This window comes from Styela clava, chromosome 4 (assembly GCF_964204865.1).
Source record: "Styela clava chromosome 4, kaStyClav1.hap1.2, whole genome shotgun sequence".
Classification (NCBI taxonomy): domain Eukaryota; kingdom Metazoa; phylum Chordata; class Ascidiacea; order Stolidobranchia; family Styelidae; genus Styela; species Styela clava.
In genome coordinates, this window is record NC_135253.1 from 14,983,887 (window position 1) to 15,005,738 (window position 21,852).

The window sequence follows — 21,852 nt, forward strand, 5'->3', positions numbered from 1 at the left end:
AGTTGAAATACTAAATTATACAGATATACCTGTATACGGTATGTGTAGACTAGTTACTGCAATATCACATATCTGTATAATACGATACCGGTACAGGTATATACCATTCTGCATTTACCGGTACCTGTTCAGTTGTTCGTGATTTATCAAATACACAAGTGAATTCAGGAATTCTATGAGTTCTTCTGGTACGGTACACGCAGACATGATACCTGGATACCGGTACATACAGGCAAAGAAATGAAAAATTATAATTCTATAATTGATGGTTGGGCTATAGTATTATTACATTCATTCTGGTCAGCGTAATTCTGCTGAATTATGCAAATATTTAAAAAAATTGATCTGTTTTATATTATCATTATTTAAAATTTACCTACCCAGACTGGGAAGCTAACTATGCATTCCACCTGAAAATTAGCTGGAGTTATTTGAGAATATCAGAATATTGCAAAGATGATTAAAAACTGTTTTCATAAATTTTATCATTTCAATTATGAAACATTATGAATCTATCTATAACATTGGTACTGAGATAGGTCTACTTGCAGACTTATGAATGTTGTTGAGATGCAATATTACTTCAAATGAGTGCTGAAATAATTTCAGGCTTAGTTCTGTAGTTGGATAAATAATCTTTATTTTTACATTAGTAGCTCCAAATGAACCATGTGATCATTGTCACCTTTTTTCAATACTTAAATATTTGTGTGAGTTCTCTTGTATATAAAGGTTATTGTAAAACTAATGTTAAAATATATTACCACTGAAAAAACTATAAACAATGTCAGACCATGGGAATAAAGCTCTGCATGGAGCAGGAGACAGTGCAGCTATTACAATAAATCGACCAAGACTATCTGAGGAACCTTCTCCAGAGCATAAAACTCCAGTTGGATCGCCTACTCAACAGCATTTATTTGTGGTGCCAAGCCCCTTGGTAACACGAAGGGAACGTACATATTCAGCATCACGACGTGCAACAGAAGGTCCAATAAAAAGAGGAACATGCAAATATTTTTCTCGTTCCAAAGGTCATGGGTTTATATCTCCAGCAGATGGAGGTGATCCATTATTCATGCATATATCTGATATTGAAGGAGACTATTGCCCTTTGCAAGGAGATCAGTTGTCTTACAAGTTGACCCCTTCACCTCCAAAATTTGACAAGTTTCAAGCTGTGGAGGTTCGCATTATTGCAATGGATAAATGTACCGGGAAGACGCACCAAAGGTGGGAAGATGCAACTTCATGAACTTCGAAGCAGCAATGTGCAGAATGATATTCTGCTATGAATGATGCTAGTCAAAAGACAGCATTAACATTGAATTAGTAATGTCAAACTGAAAGCATTGAGCACCAATATAATATTATAATACTTCACTTCACAAAACCAAAGTGTTGTGTCTGTATTGCTGTATTGTTGAATGATTATATTTTTTTCATAACATGTATACCTTCCAGGCCAAAAACAAATTATTTTGTTTGGTAACCTAATTTCATTCAATAGCTTTAGCCTTGATAAAAGTTGGCTGTTATGACAAACGTTCTGGCAAAGCAGTGGGACAGTATAATTTGAATATTTTCAAATCCCCTTTATTAGACAAAATTTTTTGCTCGGACTAAAGTGGCTAGAATTATTGGATGATATGCACATCACGAGTTTACACGGTTAATGTTTGGCCATTTGAACAAATTATGGACTTCTGTGAAAGTGTGATTGCAGGATAGCAGCTGCTTGTCATTTCGATAATGAGCCTGTTTAGAGTGGGTAAATTGAAAATATTATTTCGGACCGGAGTAGATTTATTTACATTATTCAAATTATACTAAAGGCGGTGATTTGAATCAATTTATCTAGGTATTTTTTTTTATATGATTTGCAATACTGGATGTCCCATGTTCTATCAAATTCAATGTGTTGTCAATCAGCTGCTGTATAGGCTACTTTATTTATGCTATGCCTTAGTAATAGTAAGTAATTCAGTGTAAATAACTACCAGTAAATGACCAAAGGGTTGTTTGATCATTTCAATTTTGTGGATCTATTAAACTTACCATAATTGCATATAAAACATGGTGACATGTTACTATGATCAATGTGTCACAATATATTCGGTCATTTCCTGTTGTTTTATTTAGTGCTGTAAAACATATTGATTAGCCGCCAGTCCCTTTTTCGTGTATTCCGATACGGAAATAATCTTACAACTTACAAGATTCATTAATTGCTAAGCCATAACTCGTGTGGAAGGAATACCAGAAGAGTGTATCATGACTGTCTTATATTGGAATATTCTGCTATAGTATCATTTGTGTTTTCAAAGGAGTTACTTAGTAGAGGGAATAATAGTAGAATTCAATATTGTTGCATTTCTCTTGACCAAAACTGGTGCTGTATTTGATAAAAAATTATTAGTTTTAGGAGTGGTTTAGGATAGTTACATTGGAAGATTATCATTATAATAAGTAATTGAATGTTCATAGGACCAAACTTTTATCTTCCATGCATTACCAAGTACCAACCAACATGAAATAAACTCCTGTCAACTTTTATGTGTGCTTTTTCAAACATGACTCAATTTGGAGTATATTTTATATTTAAAAATATTATTTAGAATGTATTCGGAATGGTAGATTATTCCATTTCGACCATTCTTGGTAAGATGTCAAATTTTATTTCGTTAACTTAATGTAGATGTGGATAGCAATACCTTGTTCTATCATAGTCAGTACTTTTGTCATAACATCTGGTTTCAGTTTAGCTCATAGAGTGTTATAATTTGTTAGCTATGCTATCAGTAGTCATTATAATCAAATTTCACTAAACCTCAGAATATATGTATGTAAATTCAAAGTGCAATCTATTGTGCAAATTTCAACCGTTACTCAGAACATTGTATATTATCAGCTTGAGGTTGGAACCTATTATTAAAATCATAAAGAGTTGATGCAACTTGGAACTATTGGCCTGGCTGGTGTTCATTTTTATTTGAACAAGGCTTTGAACAAACAGCAAAAAGCATCAACCTATTTCATCACCTTTTCCCTGCTCAAATACTATATAAAATGATAAATTTCAATGTTCAATCCTGATGGGTCAGCATGTAATACACCTCTGATGCCCACCTGTGATGGTTATATGTACACATATTATTGTATCATTACAAAGATCTCTCATTGATAATAATAATTGTAGTATGTAACTCCTATACTGGTGCATAGTCTTTTTAATTGCATAATTGTAATGATAATATTAAATTCTGTTGACTTTTCTCTTTTGTTAGATACAAAATCGGTAGGGTAAATTTATTAAACACTAAATTGATATAACTATAAAATCATCATTATGCGGGAATGCATCTCAATTCATGTTGGTCAAGCTGGTATCCAGATAGGAAACGCTTGCTGGGAATTGTATTGTCTTGAACATAACATTCAACCAGATGGGTTAATGCCAAGTGATAAATCTGTTGGAGTGGCGGAAGATTCTTACAACACCTTTTTCAGTGAAACTGGTTCTGGAAAGCATGTACCTCGGGCTTTGTTTTTTGATACCGAGCCAACTGTCATTGATGAGGTTAGGACTGGCAAGTATCGGCAGTTGTTCCACCCTGAGCAACTCATTACTGGTAAAGAAGACGCAGCTAACAATTACGCAAGGGGTCATTATACTGTCGGCAAGGAATTCATTGATCAAGTAATTGATAGGATTCGGAAACTGACGGAGCAATGCACTGGATTGCAAGGATTTCTCGTTTTTCATTCGTTCGGTGGAGGCACTGGATCTGGGTTCACATCGCTCTTGTTGGAACGCTTATCAGTCGACTATGGGAAGAAGTCAAAACTTGAGTTTGCTATTTACCCATCCCCTCGCGTCTCTACTGCTGTAGTGGAACCTTACAACTCAATACTGACAACTCACACTACTCTTGAGCATACTGATTGTGCCTTTATGGTTGATAACGAAGCAACATATGATATTTGCAAAACCAATCTTGGAGTAGAACGTCCTTCTTATTCCAATCTTAACCGATTGATTGGTCAGATTGTGTCTTCCATCACCGCATCACTACGATTTGATGGTTCGCTCAATGTTGATTTGACTGAGTTTCAAACCAATTTGGTGCCTTATCCTCGAATCCATTTCCCTCTGGTAACCTATGCTCCAATCATCTCTGCTGAAAGGGCTCATCATGAGCAAATCACCGTTGCTGAAATAACCAATGCATGCTTCGAGCCTTCTAATCAAATGGTAAAGTGTGATCCACGTGCCGGGAAATACATGGCTTGTTGTATGCTTTATCGGGGTGACGTTGTGCCCAAGGATGTGAATGCCGCAATTGCTGCAATTAAAACCAAACGTACAATTCAATTTGTCGATTGGTGCCCTACCGGTTTTAAAGTTGGAATCAATTATCAGCCACCTACTGTTGTCCCTGGAGGAGATTTGGCAAAGGTCCAAAGGGCAGTATGTATGCTGAGTAACACCACTGCTATAGCAGAAGCCTGGTCAAGATTAAATCACAAGTTTGATTTGATGTATGCCAAAAGAGCTTTTGTTCATTGGTGAGTTTTATATTGTTATTGAAATAATAAAAACTTGTTTTGTGCTGAGCTATGGAAAACAAACAATAGCAGGTTATTAATGATTTTGATTAGATTAGTACCATAATTCATCCTAGATGTAAGTCTCATTAGAAACTGCTCTCATTTTTAAATTATGTAAACCTTGAAAACGAGTGACCATCTTGAAATATGTATAATTGTTTTTCCCTTTGTAGTCTTTCATTATTTGAATATGCATATTAATGATTAACACATTTTCAAGGCATCCACAATTTCTCTTCAAATATTGTTCCCATAGCTAGGTAACAATTATCAGATAGGTGCACTGGGCATTTAGATACATTGCCAATTTATTTTGAACACTGATAAATTAAAAAAATTGACAAAACACGGGACAAAAATTTAGGATAGCTCCCAAAACTTCTAATGAGATTCAAACATGTGACATTGGTGAACGAACCTCGTGACACAGAACATACATGAAAAAAACATGATGAAATACTCTCTAAGTGGGCATCTGTTACTAACTAAATACAAGTAGACTTGTGATCTGGTAAATTGAACTGTGTGTCATACAATTCCAGTGAATAGGGCATCAACATTGCAGGAAGCAGAGTTTTTTTCAGATATCTACTTTGGAAAACAAGTTAATAAACATACCATACAATTGATCTCGTATTTGTATCCAAATTCATACTTTCTATATTGTATGTTGTTACGCTAAAACCCCAATTTGAATATTAATAAATATATTTAACTTCCAACTTATACAATACTATGTAATAATAGCTCGGTACATGTAATGTGAGGTATGGTATTGAGAAATTAATATTTAAAAATGGCGATTATCCAGGTTGTACACTCTTCTTTGTGGCTAAATTATTTGGATCTGAAATGTTATTATAATACATGTTCCGTTGTGTCTCAGATATGCTGGGTTAAAGGATACATTATGGATTTTCTATTAGTGAATAAGTGTTATATTTTTAGATAAATGTGAATATAAAACTCTCCTTTGCACAGTCCGATCGTATTATACTCAAAAGATTATCCTATATTATAAAAATTTTTAATTTACGGCAAATTGAAAATGCACTAATTACCAAATCTAACAAAATCATATTGAAGTTTAAACACAGTTGAAAATATTTATAATCTGATTTAATGAACGGTCTAATGATCAAATGAATATATGGAAAACATCATGCTTGAAGTAGCGTAGGTATGCTTGGAAGTTGGAATTCCGCCACATGAAGTAAACAATTCAACAATTGCAGGTATGTTGGAGAAGGAATGGAAGAAGGAGAATTTTCAGAAGCAAGAGAAGATCTTGCTGCATTAGAGAAGGATTATGAGGAAGTTGGTAAAGATACTACAGATGAAGATGCAGAGGAGGATGAAGAGTATTAATTTCATTAACAGCTGGGAGTAATCCAGATAACTTGTATATTTTTTGAATCATGGTATGACTTATTTGTAATCACCACACTCCCTGGAATTGTGTCTTTAACGTGTATTTAATTCATTTCAATTTAACGTATCTTTAAATCAGTAGTATAGCTGAAAAGCCACTTTGAAAATTCCCATACCTCAGCTCGAAAATACCCTAGTAGTGACTCCTGAATATTCATGTTGCATTGACAAATGCAAAAATCAATTATACTAAATCAGCCCGGGTAAAAATCACATTGTTAGCGACTTTTCCAGTTGGCCGAAAATTTGAAAAGGGAGTGTGTCGACCCCTATACCCCCCTCTCAAGTTTGCTCTTCATACAGACCATTAATGTCCACTGCCCTAGACAAATGAGTCTACATATAAAATAAAAGGTTGCAGGTTATATTTGTGTTAGTGTCAAGCAAGACTCCAGAGTCACCAAGAATGCCTAATTATAAAATAACAATATTTTCTATGATTGTTTATCACTTTATGAGAACATGTTCCATTTTTCATGATCAATCATGTCGCTTTTTATTGATGAATCAATTGTTCAGACCATCGTAGCTCCGTCTGACATTTATCTACAATGGTGAAGTTTTATGTTTGTTTTTTTAAAATCAAGTATTTTATCATTTTCACTTGCTATTGCATTAGCTTGCCCCATAAGTGCAATCATGCTTTGGGTATATATTGCAAAGTATTATTAAAAACTAATCATGTAAATTAGAAAAGTGCCTCATATGCAGTCCTAATCTAGCTAGATATTTCAAATTTATCAATAAACTCTGCATATGCATTGAAACGAATTTGCATTACCGGTAATATTTCTTACTCGGTGTTTAAGTTCTTCAAATTGAGTTACTCACTATTTCAAATGCATTCTAAAATAATATTATGAAATATATTCCAAGTCAGGTCTTCTTCAAGAAAGAAAAGATGACTTTTCAAATAAAAACACTTCCAAGTTATTCCTAAAAGTAAAAAAAGCATCGATTGCAATATTCCATTTGTCTCGGACATCCCTGTTTTTGGTGTTCCATTCAAAAATAGAATGCAGTATTTCAATGACCTTTTATGAATAATATATTGAAAAGTTTATCAGTTCCCCGTGACTAAAAGTAATAATGCATGACACAATGCTTTGCTTTTTGAAGAGTATTTTTCTTTGTATATTTTGTTGTATTATGCAGAAAAATTTGAAGCAGTGCAGTTTTTTGTCATTTTGCAAGTTAAACTTTACAAGCCATGTCCATATTGCAATGATGTTTTAGTACTAGTTTAACATAAAATCATTTTTTATTCTTCATATTTCCTCTAAATTTTAAATGTTAGAGCAAATTTGTTGCAATATTTATATATCCAGTTTTTTTTTGTGCTACGTGTGAGCGTGCAATATATATTCAGAATCAGATAACTTTTGTGTCATGGATTGTCGTCATAGTAGTTAACCGATAGCTCAAACTGATGAAGAATAACCAGGGCTCAGGAGCAGGTTTAAAGGCATCTATTGTTTTTTGTTCACCCAGAAGTTGGGCCCCGGCTTTATAGCTTCTGTATGACCGCTACCATGGCTCCAGTTCCCCAACCAGACTTCTCACGCTTACCCGTTTTGAGGTAATGAGGGCAGACAATAATCCAATTAGTAAATACCTGGTTAGACATGCAGCAGCCACAGTACCAAACCATATAAACCACCAAAGATAGTAAATCTGTTTCATGGAGGTTGTTACTACACCTTCATGAATATTTTACTTGTAAATAATATTTCAAAGAACAACCATCATACATAATAGATGACTGTAAACTGGCTGTGATCCCAAACCCACACAAGCTCTGTCAGATATCTTCTTTCCTACAAAAGCTGCTCAGTTAACTATACAGCCTTCGACTAACCGGCGACAGCCTTCGACTAACCGGCGCAAGTTCATTTTTCTAGCAAATAAAACTTGAGATTCTGCTCTATAAACTACATTGAGTGCATAACAACCTGACATCATAATTCATTTCCATTTCGCCAATTTTATTTTGAACTTTATATTTACATCACAAAAGAAAGAAACAGCCTCATTTGCACACGTTTGAGGCAACATGGCAAACTAGAGATAAAAAAGTTTGATAAATAGAATGGATAGGTCAAATTGTTCTCTTTTCAACCTATCGATCAACTTCTCCAAACACAATATCCATAGTTCCTGAAAAAAGAATGAAAAAATATTATCCATATACAACATGATGGGAGATCCAAATAATACTGACAGACATAGTCAAGGCTTACTGCTATGGACCAAGCCTGAATTAGGTTAGAGAATATTACTTCTGGTTGGACAGTTTACATACCTCATTCAAATATTTGGAACACATAATAGGGCTATTGAGCACACAGATACTTGGAATTTTATTTACGAATATAATACTTTTTACCAGAAGTTTTAAATAGGTTTCCCAGATTTATAATTTTAGAAAATTTTGCTCAGAGCGAGTTCACCTGCACTCACGCATAAGTAAACGGGACTGATTACTGAAGTGCCCAGTCTTGTGCAGATTAGAGTTTTTAAGCAGAATGACTAGTATAAAACTATAAATGGAAAGCAAAAGCCATTGCGACATTCAGTACAAAAAATTTATCTTTCTACATGCTTACCTATAATAGCGACCAAATCTGGTAACATTAGTCCAGTGCATACAAAATCAGTTGCGGCCTGTGAAAAATGTACATATTATTACAAATTGAATGCGGAAGATTCAAAAACGTTTATTAATATTAGACTTAGTTTTTTTTTAAATAAATAGCTTCACTAAATTAAGCTCGTAGTCCTGACAACGGTGGAAGCATTAGAAAGAGTTTGTAAAAAAGGAGCTAAAACATTCATAAATATTTTATAATGATTGAATCTAATATTAGATATCCATTAATCTTCAATCAACAACTGTTTCAACGAATTGGCACCGTAATTCATGAGATACCTCCAGGATTACAAATGGATATACCAACACATAGCTTGGATATTCAATGACAGCTGAAAGAATACTTATACATTTATAATTCTACGTTCAAATATTCAGTGCCACAATAGCCAAAAGGTTCAGATTGAAAAAAATAAAATCTTCTATAATCTATAGCAGGGCTACTGAACTATTTTTATCGAAGGTCCGCAAACAAAACTTCAAAATTATTTGGGTCCGGTCTTTCCAGAAATGATATTTCGGCATCCTTAAACGAGCACTTCCTCGAGCGACTAATGATTAGTAGCAAATTAAAATTTTTATTATGGTGTTATAGTTCTCTTCGTATATATCCAAAACTATGAAAGTCATTTTATAATAGGAAATTCAAAAAGTGGGGCTAATGATCCAAAATAAATAATTAGGTGCGGTCCAAATCCATTACTTGAAAGGTCCGGATTCGGACCGCGGTCCGCCAGTTGAATAGCCCTGATCTATAGCTTCAAAATTATTCTCTAAATACTACTATATTGTAAAAAAAAACTTCCTGCCAACATAAAAACTTACCAAATGGGCGAATCCTGGGGCTTTTATTTTACATCTGTATGGCTTACTAGATCCATCCGAGACCAAATACACACCAAATTCACCCTAGAAAAAATACAAAGTTGGACAGAGAACTGATGGACGCAAGACAATAAGTCAAAAGAATAGTTTTGATCGAATTTCCCTGAATAATATCATTCGAAAGTGTGTTTCATGAATTCACATGTAAAACATCAATATGACATCCCTTTTCCAATGCAAAAAGTACAAAATAATCATGAAAAATAACAAATCATACAAAGCGTCATTTTCGGGTGCAGGGTGCTAAAATCATACCATACATTAATTATGCATGTACTTTAATCAAATATTAATGTATCACATATCGCAAAATATAAATATAAAGCTTGCAAAATTTATTATATGAGACATGCTTAGTCACAGTTATCGGTATAGTGCAAATTCTAGCAGCATAAAGCAAATTTTTTCAGATAAGCATTTAAAACTAATAAAATATATACAAAATCAATGCAGAGGAAGAAATGAGTTTCATTCGTAACCGAATGCAGACCAGAATAATATTGATTACTTCAATGAGATGAAAACCCCTATTTTGGTCATACATTTGGAATTAGTCCACATTGCAACATGCTCAAATAGTAGACATTCATTACAACTTCAAAAACCAGTGTTCAGGGGTTCTAGGAAAATTCGCCGTAAACAAGTTTGCTGTAGGAAATGTCGCTGCAGGAAATGTTTTACAGCAAAATGCTCTTGTGGCGATTTTTCCTACTAGGCGAAATTTTCTGCTGCAAGATTTCCTATGGCAAACTTGTTTACGCCGAATTTTCCGGGCACAGTTATCAGGTACCCGACTACTGTGTCATTCAAAACAGATCAAACCCCAGCTTGAAATCTAATTATTTCAAACAATTGAGATTTGGAAGGTCTGGTATTTCAATTTTCAATAATGGTTGAAAATTTTTTTGACTATAGATCCCAACACCAAGAAACCAAATTTTGACCACAAAACCTTCCTCATTTGGTTTGTCAACCATAGAATTTCAGGTTCCGTAAAAATCAGAAACTGAAATTTTGAGTCCGATTCCTGATAATTTATATCTTCTACTGCAACTCAGACCCCCAGACGAGTTTTACAATAAGACTCCATTATCAATAAAAACATGCCACAAACTCGACTCCACAGACGTATATTTACAATGCCTCGAGTATTTGAATGTTTTCATGACAGGATCACTCATTCACCTCATCCTAACTCAAACATGATCTTGGATGATACATAATCTAATGTAATAAGTAAAATAAACCATCATCAACTAGCAAATTTTAAGTCAGAAATGATTGACCATCCTGTAAAGCTCCAAATTAAGAATCAGTTACCTTCGGAGCTTCAACCGCTGTGTATGTTGCACCTGGTGGGACTTGATAACCTTCTGAAAATAACTTGAAATGATGAATGACTGCCTCCATCGATTGCTGGAAAAAACAGAATATTAAGATTACAAGGTGTTTTTAAACTTGTATGTATATAACTACATGTATATAATGCTGTTTACTAGCAACCTGAAAGCATAATTGTTAAAAATTCGCACAATTTATTGGTATTGGCATACCAGTGTTTTATGTTTGTTTTTATGTGTTAGTTTATGATGCATGTTCAGCCCCATTGTTATGGATAGACCAATCTCTATTTAATATGCATTCATAAAAGTTGTAATCTATGTGAATATGAATCAAAAATAGGAGTCAAAAACACTGGAGAGTGTAGAAATGATTTTAAAACATTTTCTATTGTAAAGTATTCTCAGGTGTGAAGATTCGCCTTCATTTGTGTTGAGTGCCTATAAGCTACCCATGCCTGATACAAGTTGATTTTGAAAGAATATCAACATTTTCACTGATTTAATCCACGATGTCTGTAAAATCATCCAAACATGTATCTATATGGTCTTAAAAATCTTGCTGAACCAATAATAAATTTGAGGTGAGCCTTCAAAATAAAAGATGAAAAGTTACAGAGTAGCATGATTTCCAACTTACTTTCATTAGAGCACGACTAGGTGGTGATATTTTGTTGTCATCAATTTTAATATCTCCTGGTGGCATTTTATTCAAACATTGTTCCATTATTCGTAAGGATTGTCTCATTTCCTCAACCCGACAAAGATATCTGAAAAATTGATCAAACATCAAAACCTAAACATATGGTAATAGCTGCTTTGGCAAAAAGGAAAATTTTTCTGTTCTGCACAATCTCGTAAATTCATTGATTGATATATTGATTTTTTATGTTATGTCATATTTTTGAAAGCTTTTGAATTTTCTTGGTGAAATTATTGGAATTAATCAGACATCAAGTTTAAACCTTAGATCAGGGGTTCCCAACCGGGGTTAAATATACCACCTGGCCCGGCTGGCTGACCCAATATGTTCAATGTTAACCTACATAAAAAATGAGTTACATGAGTTATTATAGGTATTTGTAGAATTGAAAATTTAAAAAATTGGAGTAAATTTGCACAAAGGGCAATGATGGTTGAGAATTTTTTTATAATGCCTGTTCACCGCTTTCACTCCAAACAAGGCAAGATACAAGCAGCCACTGATATCTAACGATGTGTATTATTAGGAAGGTTATTCAAACCTGTCATAGGTATCCCCATTAGACCCGATGGGAACATCGAATTCAACTTGATCATAAGCATCATATGGTTGTGATTTGCGAAGATCCCATTTAATTCCAGATCCACGGAGCATGACACCACTGTAAGAAGATTGAAATAGTTGATAGAATGGGTTAATAACTGAAGCAAAATTGAATGTATACTTTATTATGTCCAGTAAGATATGTAACAATGTTACTGCCGAATGTATAACCAGAGGTAGCATATTCAGAAAACACTAAATAGTCAATAAAAAAAATCAAACCTGAACCCAAGATTCAAAGCATCTTCAGATTTGACAATACCAATATCTACTGTTCTTTGCTTCCATATACGATTGCCAGTCAACATCTGAAAATAAAAGATATTTAAACAAATGTGAAACAGTTGGGTTGACTAAATATTAAAATTTTAAGCCTTGTTGGAGTACAAAGACTCAGTTTAGTCCATGCTTCCGAAAATAAATAACTAATCCCCTGCCCGACATGGAATAGTAACCGGACGAGGGACTGTGGTTCACCATATGGTTAAGTTGTCTTATCGGATTCTTCTCCCCAGAATAAATATTTAAATCCTTTTCTATACAATTTAGTAGGTAGATTGAAAAGAGGTTTATACGTTTCCCAGAAATTAAGTCTACACAAAACTCAAAAGTCAAAATTTTTTTTATTTTGATTATCAAATACTCACACCAACACGCAATTAATTAATACCAATGAATATTATTAAAAAGGTCCTTCATAATATAAAATAATAATAACCTCTTCCATTTCATCAACACGAGCTGAAAATTTGATCATCCAATCGTATAAATCATCAAGTAATCCAATTGGAAGATCTTGACTGACACCTCCTGGTCGAACATATGCTGCATGCATTCTTGCACCAGATACTCTCTCATAAAACTCCATCAGCTGAAAAAAGAAAGCGCTATTTACATTTAAAAAAAAAACAGGGAAAATATTTGCATTAAGTTAAGATTTACCACATAATGAATTCATAACTGCACATCCAATCCAATTATCTAACAACTATAGGCAGAAAAATATTGAAAATTCAAGGAGTAAAGAATGTAATATATCTGCTTCCATGATTATGAACTTTTATTGTGTCAATTTAGAAATGGAGATACAAATACAAAAGTAGCATGATGTCTGTAGAAAAATTCATATGCTTAATAAACATTGAATTAATACAAATGATACAAAACTGAATCCTAAATTTTTTATCCATTTATATCTCTTCTATTTTACCACTGATAAATTTGTGATTTCAATATACCAGACCTTTTCTCTTTCCTCAAACATCCAGAAAAATGGAGTCATTGCTCCAATATCAAGTGCATGAGTTGTTATGCCCATCAGATGATTTAGGATTCGAGTAATTTCAGCAAACAGAACTGGAATTAAAAAAGTGAAGATGCATTTATTTTTCAAATTAATCTGAATGAGTTGATCTAAGTACAAATTATATAAAAATATTTAAATGAAAACAAATAAACTATAATCTTATCCAATCAGGAATTCGAGAGAATCTGACCAAGAATTATCAAATGGAACTGACCTCTTATCCACTGTGCTCTGGGTGGTGGTGTTATACCTAGAAGACGTTCAACAGCAAGGCTGAAGCATTGTTCATTCACCATCATGGATACATAATCTAATCGATCGAAATATGGCAAAGCCTGTAAAAAGATATCATTACATTAGATTTAGTTTGTTTACTAGAACTGAGCTGACTCTAGCTCAACTAACAGAGTTATGATTTTTCAAACAGTCAAATGGGTTTTGTATCACAGTACCTTGGTCAAATACCTTACATCCTTGAAATTCACTCAACTCGAAATATGAAGTCAAAAATGTAAATGGTTTGACTTTGAAAAATGTGATTTCTGATAAAAATTCAAGAAAGCAACACTCAAAAATGCGTAATAAAAGTCATATAATAGTGTTACCATGAGTCATTTAAAAGTGTTCCCATAAATAAATACAGAAAACAAAATTTTAGATGAAAAGCCTCATAAGAATCAGAAAATATACTAAAACAGCGACTTCTTCCATTTTTAATAAATACTTATAATTAGATCCTGATTGGACCATTGAGGTAAAGAGATTTTTTCACACGCACAATCCCAACACAAGCAAACATTTCTTGTCAATGTTATTGCTTGAAAATTTTCATATATTTTTCAAACAGTCTTTTTGAATAATTACCTGTGTATATGTCTTGTATTCGATTAGTTTTTCTGTTGCACGATGGAGCAATCCTATGTGCGGATCTGCCTTGATCACCACCTGAAATATATACAAATCAATAAAGCTATTCAACATAATTTCATAGCTACCAGACAAATGACTAAAATTGACATCAGGTATGAACACTTTTGTAATAAAATGATATTCTTATTACAGCGCCATAATATGAAAATACAAAAATACTAATTTACTAATAAAGGTTAAATTTTATTCATGAAATGATATTTCAGAAACCTCTCCAACAAGTTCCAATATTAATCTGAGCACTCCATGAGCTGCAGGATGTTGCGGTCCGAAATTCAACTTCATTGAATCAAGTTTGGGTACAACAGTCGTTGGTACTGAAATATTAGAATAGAGATTTTTTCCCAAAAAAAAAAAAATTACCAAAATGATCAAAATTGTAACAGTACTTCTCGTCTCCCTGTTTATATTCCTGTATGTTTCAATCATGACACAAATAGTCTTACAAGTGGCATCTTACAAAATAGCATAGAAACTCACAACTATTGAACATAAATTAAGAGGCACACAAACATCACACAAGCAACACATGAGGAGTTTAATACTCAAAATATAGCAGAAGAGTTTAGAAAATGACTACCGGTATTATAGTTTCGCTATTGAATTTCTGGGTAAGGATAGCCAATAAACAAGCCCCAAAAAAACTTGGTAAAAAAGTTCTATACCTTTTTCCTGCTCTGGCTCCAATTTCTCAGGATTTGGTTCTTCAAGATGTTCATATCGGACTCGTTGACCCAAGAAATCTTTTATAAAATCATAATCAGGTTGCCACTGAGCAGTCCTGTAATGACAAAAATTGGCAGGGTGAAAACACACTTAAAAACATTTCACATGAATATGTAATATACATTGCCATAACTGTTTAATAAAATTAGCCGATTAAATGAAATGGAAATTTATATAATAACTTAATTGTCTGCTATGCTTCAATTTGTTTAATATTATAACGATAAATGTTAAAAAGTATATATACTGGGAGAGAGAGAGAGGTAGTGATTCAAACCAGGGGGGGGGGGGGAATCATTAATAAAAGTACTTCTAGTTGGCCTGGCTCAACAATTTCTGCATATGCCATTCCTAACCTTTATCTGAGTACGTAATTTAAAAGGCATCTGCAATGCAAAAAGATTGAAATTACTTTACATTCCAGATTAAAATAAATTGAGGCCAGGCCAGACACAATTTCAAATTGGCACTTCTACGCGGGCCTTCTCTTTGTGGGCTGCATTTGGCCTGCGGGCTGCACACCCCCGATTTAAACAGTTAGATTAGTAGTGGTAGGCAAAATTCACAATTATCAAAGCATCCAGGTATTAAAAAAAGTTCGCAATACATATAATAAAAAATTCAAGTTACCTCTTGGACGTCACTAAGGGAGAGAAGATTCTTGCATGTAAAACATTATTGGAATTTCCATTTATTTGCAAGCATTTCACCAGATGCCTACAACGTGGCAATATGGAAGCCATGACTTTGGACTTTACAACATAATAAGATAATCAATGCTGTGATAAAAAAAATTGATAATGACAAAATGTTGTAATACAGTAATAAGAACAAGGCTCAAAAATTTATAGTACAGCAGGAACATGAGATTTAGGCATTTAGCAATAACTTTGCATTTATGAACTCCAGACCTCTGCCACCTGTCCTGAGGCTGTAGATTAGAACAACAAAGCCAGTAAAGCCTCAAAGTACTTTCTGATTCTGACGAGATTGTCTGATCAGTCATACCTATGTTGGGACCCCGGGAAATCCCGATCCCAGGAAATGGACTGTTTTTTTTAATCCCGATCCCGCAGTTATTTGCTAAAAAATCCCGTGATTTTAAGGCTTTGTTATCCACATATAGATATTCTCACAAATGGCAGGTTGAACACTGAACCAAGTGGAATTACTGAAATTTTACCAAGGAAATGATATTTGGCTAGTAGCATTGCCATTATTCATAGGATAGAATTTTTATATTTATCCTGGGGGAGAGGAAAGGCAATAAAATGGCTTAATCATATTGCGAACCACGGCCTTTCATCCGGTTAGCAGTCCAGGTCGGGTATGGGATTATCCAGTTACTTGTTTTCAGCTTGATGGTGGAGGAAGCCGTAAACGACCTGCGGTCACGTGAACCACCCTGCGGCTGCAAGGAGTCCAGCATGCCTCTTGAATACAATACATTTGTATTCATTAATTTCAACATTTACCTCAATTAATAGTGTTTCGAAGAAAAAGGTACAATACATTTGTATTCATTAATTTCAACATTTACCTCAATTAATGGTGTTTCGAAGAAAAAAGTACAATACATTTGTATTCATTAATTTTGACATTCACCTCAATTGTCCTACCATCAAAGCTATAAAAAAATGATATAATAGAAAGCACATCCTATTAAAAATTATTATGACAGCAAAAAAAAAGCCAGAGATTCAAGACTCAATGGTACAGCTCCTCTACTAACGAGGTTTTGTAAAATAATACCAAGGAAATCACTGCATTCCTTGTATTCCGATTCATATTTATTCAAACTCTCAATGGAAATAGACTCAAGTCCTCTGTTCCACTTTAGATGTAAAATAACTGCGAGATTAAATATTTTACGCAGTGTTCCTTGTATCATCTTGTCTGCTTGTTTCTTTTCATGTAGAAGACACAAAGTCATAACACGGTCCAAAAATTTGTGGTGAGCTTTAATAATGTCATCAATATTGTCTGCTGCACCAATGTGGGTGAAAAATACCTCTTTTTCTGCTTGGATTACACTCGTCATAACGAAATTATGCCAATGCAATATTAGTCGCAATATTTTTGAACGAAGTAGGGCAAGCCGATGAGCATATACCAAACTGAACCCGGTTTCAGATTTAGACTTTGGCTGAATAGTGTTAAACTTCAAATTTTGTAGACAAAACAAACAGTGTTTCATCTGCATCAAATATCCAAATATTGAATTATAGGATTCTCTGACCCAGTCGGTAAAAATAACATTTAGTGGCCAGTTGATATCAAAATACAACTCTATAATATCTGTCGCCTGAATCAAATTATGAGCATTATTTGTAGTATGTTTTGATCTATTCAAAGTCACTGTTATAAAAGGAAGAGCAGCTTCGGGATCTCTGTCGGATATTGCCTCCTGAAGAGATGCTCTCAGACTCATAATGTCTTCCCAATATTCACCAGAACTCATTTTTCGAAAAATGGTTGAAGTGAAGTCAAATATAACATCACCCCATTCCATTAGGTAAAATTTATGAAAGCATTCAATATTGAAAATAAGTTTGTACTGATTTAAAAACATTTGCAGCAAGGCTTGATCAGCAGTTTGAGACTTAACTTTAACCAAATTATGAAGTGAACTTTGAATTATGGTGGGGACATGTATTTGCTTGTCAACATTTGTTGCAGTTGCATTAAATCCAACATCAGGCATATCTGAATCTTCAAACAATCTTTTAAAATTCAACAGTAACATGCTATCACATGCACTCTTTCCTTCAAACAGATTTTCCTTTTGGGGATTTTTGGTAATTGTATTCACGCTTGTAGACATACTATGAATAAATGCATCATGAAAACTTAATTTAGATTCATTTTTCTCAACTTTTCCTAAGGCAAGCAATACCTCCATTGATTTACCTGCAACAATAACATTGTGCAGAACACTACGCAACCACGATAAATGTTTCATACAATCTTCTGATGCCAAAATAAATGCATCATTCCAAAAAGCTTCAGACTTGACATCGTGACAAATAGGTGAGCGTTGTACTATAAATTCATAGTAAGGGTCAATAAGGGATCCATGAGACATCCATTCATCCATCATATCAAAATAAGGACAAAGAGCATCTGCCCAAAGTTGAATGAGAACATTCCATAATTGCGACTGCTTCAAAGATTTTGTAAGACAATCAGATTGATCCAATATGCTATTATACAAAGTCCCCAATAAGCGAGATGATTTTTTAGCATTAGAATCGCTGGGTTTGTCTAGAGAGACACTGTTTTGCAAAACATCATGAATTACTGAAAGTTCATGTAACCGAGGAGAGAGAATTTTTATAACATTTCCTAACAATAAAGTTTCCTCATGAAGAAAGATACGCCGCTGCAGGCTCATTAAGTCGGCACGGAATGATTTCATGAAATTTAGAAGAGATTCTGAGAATGCTTGATAGGTTTGACACTCCTGTTGTGATGTGGTGAATGTGAAATTGATGATATTCCGCACTATGTCACCATACCTCGCGATCTTTAACAAAGCAGTCAAATATGATGTTGGAGTAGCATGATTAGTTTTAATTTCTGCATTTGGAACGTGTTTGCCATTTACAAATGGAAAAACATGAAGATTTTGCTCCCCACTCAGAAGCCACAAAACTTCTCTGAGTATGTAAACTTCTTTAATATCAGATTCTGATAGTTTGCGGAAACTTTCCAAATCACAGTGTATACTAGTTTTGTTAGCTTTCCAATATTCTGGTACTAATTCGCAACATACCTGTAGTTTATTAATGTTCTTAATTTTATTTTCTTTGGACTTTAAGGTTATTGAGGTATTGAGTGTTGTATCATTTCTGTGCAGGACATCATGTAAAATTAGTTCTTCATCCTCAGAAGTTGGTGGGGTATCATCCCAAGCCCACTGTGTCGGATATGGAAGTTCTTCCCCTTGTAATAAATATTTGGGCCAGTCAAACAACCCACAGTCTTGTTTTTGTGGAGAATTTAGTTGAACGTAATCTGTGTTGACAGGGTTTTCTGATAAATTCAACAATATTGACAGAAGACAGTAATGTATTCGACTTCCAGTGCCAGATGACTCACAAATGTTCGATTCAGAAAATGACACCTTGAGGTTTTTAAGAAGTTCTGCTTTACGCGGTTGTGAATTAATCAGAAATTTTTCACACATCCCATCAATCCAACGTTCTACCTTGCATTCGTTAACATCAAGAAAGCTATGATGCTGGAACCTGGACAATGCAAACGCTTTACAAGCATCATGATTTCTGCCTCCTTCTTCATAGCATGTTAAACTTTTAACAAGTCTTGCCGTTGCATTTGTAACCTTCTTGCTGAGTTTTAGATCGGAAATCATTGCACAGTTATAGAAGTCTGAAAACTAAGTCACAATAATTTAACAGGTTCCTTAACACAGTAACAGTTACAGTACCTAACATTTGGCATCAAGTGCGAGGCGCAGTTCTTACCACTTCATGGCAGCTCCTGCCACGAACGAACCGCGGCAGCTCTTGCCATGGTTTTATAGCGCTATTCAGTAATGAGTATTGACGGTATATTCACAAATTAATGTACCAGATTTTAATTGATCATGCGGATTTATATCTACTTAAACCCTAACCCCAAATCCACCTAAACTGTATCCATAGGAAAAACGTTCCAACTTACCCAATATTTGTCACCATAAGGGACAGCCCTGTCTTTACGGCCCACCTGCCGTAGCTACGGCAGCAAAATTTTACCTGCCATAGGTTTTCAGTTTGCTGCCGCGGTACGGTACCTTAACGGCAGCTCGTCATTGGTTTGTGGCAGCTAAAAAGTCAGTCGCCATAGGTTTGGCTGTAGCGGCCATGGTATGGAAATATCGCCATGGTTTTGCGGCAGCTGCAGACGCCACAGAGTACTTAAAACTGCACTTGTCAATTGCGAGCGCCGCCGGTCCGTCGCTGGTTGCGTTCGCCTCACCTTCGGTTCTCCGTCGGTGCTCTTGACTGAGTGTTGGCGGTGGCCGATAAGTTTACTTTGAAAAAATTAGAGGTTCAAAGCAGGCTGTTCGCCTGCATAGTGTTGCATGGAATAGGACCTCGGTTCTATTTTGTTAGTTTTCGGAGCACGAGGTAATGATTATTAAGAGGGACAGTTCAAAATATGAATTTTTGATATTTCATTGACATAGCTAATTCCCAACGTTTAGTAGGCCTACTCAATAACAAAAACAAGCACATATTTGCCCTGATTAAGGTTACTTAATTATTCAATAAATTCTTTTTGCTGCATAGCAAGTCCAGCCGTGGCGCAATGTTTGTTTATGCAGGCCTAAATGATGAATTACAATGTCTGACCACCGATGGCCTGGTCCCTATCCGTAATTGTTCACTCTTATTGAGAAAACTTAGCATAAGGCATCAGTTTGTGCGCTCCAAATTATCAGGGAAAAGCTCATGAAGCACCTAAACGAAAAATATGCTGCTTCAAAATAAAGCACAATTAGTCATCGTTTATATGTACTTTATGCCCTTTGAAGCTAATCAAAGTTAACTTTTCTTTATTATCTCTGCCTAGTTTTTCTTTAAAACGCTAAAAAATAGCTCATGTTCGATCAACTCGGTTCAGCAAATGAATAAACTACAGCCTACGAAATTGCAGCATGTGTGGTTTACTTCTTCTGTTACGTGGCAATAGGCCCCAACGTAACAGAAAGTAAACAATATAGAACGGTACAATGAATTTGATTTGTATACAAATCATTTGCGAATAAAACATTTAGAACAAATAAAATATGAGATATGTTTAGAGGCGCACTTAGCTAATCGGGTCTTACGATCAGAATATGCATTGGTATGCAAGCGCGATGACCATGTTTCCCCGAAAAGACCTAACAGAAGACCTAGCCTGAATTTCAAAAATGGTTTTAATATAAGCGCTACCCTTAAAAAAGACTTCGTTGATAGCGCATTTTTTTTTACCTAGTCCAGTGGAAGTGCGTCGTTTCAATTTTGTGATGGTGTTATAATAAATAAGTTTAATTCCGAAAATTCGTTTTTTTGTAGATAAAGATTATTTTTTCTTTATTTTTCAAGAAGCGTTGCGCACTCCCATCCCCCTTGCGATTTCGTATTTTTATAAAGCAGGCTTTTCTACCATGGCCTATTAAATGTGATTTCACTGAATTCCGTTAGGTTTTGTTTGTTCGTTTATATGAAACTCATTGCAATAAAGGTCTTTTATTAAAAGGTATCTCATACGTATTTTTACGTGAAGTCGCGACTTGAGAATATTTTTGGAGGGCGTCACAATACAATGAAGTTCGAGAACCACTGAGTCCTAGTCGATAGCGAGAAAACTTTTCTACTTCAATAATCTATATGTAGCAGGTATTTTAAATGAAAACGTTCTATTAAATAGGTAAATGGAAATAGCTATTCATATTTTGTATATTAAAAAATCTCGTTATTTTCTACATTCCCCCAAAATAAGCCCTAGTGTTATTCTCGAAAGAAAATTGAAGACACTGTCTTATTTCTGGGGAAACACGGTATAGAAATGTACCAGGAATCGTAAAATTTTTGTTTTACACAATTTTTAATAATTGTGTTTCGAATCAAAAGACTGAAAAAGTACAATAGATATAGTACTTCGTGCAAAATTG

General features: G+C 34.4%; 4 protein-coding genes across 4 annotated transcripts; 2 read left to right on the forward strand and 2 right to left on the reverse strand.

The window, feature by feature from the left end:
* Positions 1-703: 703 nt before the first annotated feature.
* On the forward strand, positions 704-3,295 carry LOC120327122 (calcium-regulated heat stable protein 1-like). Its single transcript, XM_039393521.2, has one exon. The coding sequence runs from the start codon at positions 785-787 to the stop codon at positions 1,253-1,255; it is 471 nt and encodes a 156-aa protein (XP_039249455.2). The 5' UTR covers positions 704-784; the 3' UTR covers positions 1,256-3,295.
* Positions 3,296-3,323: 28 nt separating this feature from the next.
* On the forward strand, positions 3,324-6,531 carry LOC120327121 (tubulin alpha-1 chain-like). Its single transcript, XM_039393520.2, has 2 exons — positions 3,324-4,569; positions 5,847-6,531. Exons 1-2 carry the CDS (start codon positions 3,350-3,352, stop codon positions 5,977-5,979), a joined length of 1,353 nt encoding a protein of 450 aa, XP_039249454.1. The 5' UTR covers positions 3,324-3,349; the 3' UTR covers positions 5,980-6,531.
* Positions 6,532-8,006: 1,475 nt separating this feature from the next.
* LOC120326206 (NADH-ubiquinone oxidoreductase 49 kDa subunit-like) lies at positions 8,007-15,964 on the reverse strand. Its single transcript, XM_039392451.2, has 14 exons — positions 15,816-15,964; positions 15,125-15,240; positions 14,670-14,776; positions 14,394-14,474; positions 13,744-13,864; positions 13,467-13,579; positions 12,942-13,094; positions 12,446-12,531; positions 12,162-12,281; positions 11,558-11,687; positions 10,898-10,993; positions 9,518-9,601; positions 8,649-8,706; positions 8,007-8,199 (listed from the first exon to the last, which is right to left on the reverse strand). The coding sequence occupies exons 1-14, from the start codon at positions 15,926-15,928 to the stop codon at positions 8,162-8,164; spliced, it is 1,416 nt and encodes a 471-aa protein (XP_039248385.2). The 5' UTR covers positions 15,929-15,964; the 3' UTR covers positions 8,007-8,161.
* Positions 15,965-19,777, reverse strand: LOC120326205 (gamma-tubulin complex component 5-like). The gene has a single exon (XM_039392450.2). The coding sequence runs from the start codon at positions 19,558-19,560 to the stop codon at positions 16,858-16,860; it is 2,703 nt and encodes a 900-aa protein (XP_039248384.2). The 5' UTR covers positions 19,561-19,777; the 3' UTR covers positions 15,965-16,857.
* Positions 19,778-21,852: the final 2,075 nt, after the last annotated feature.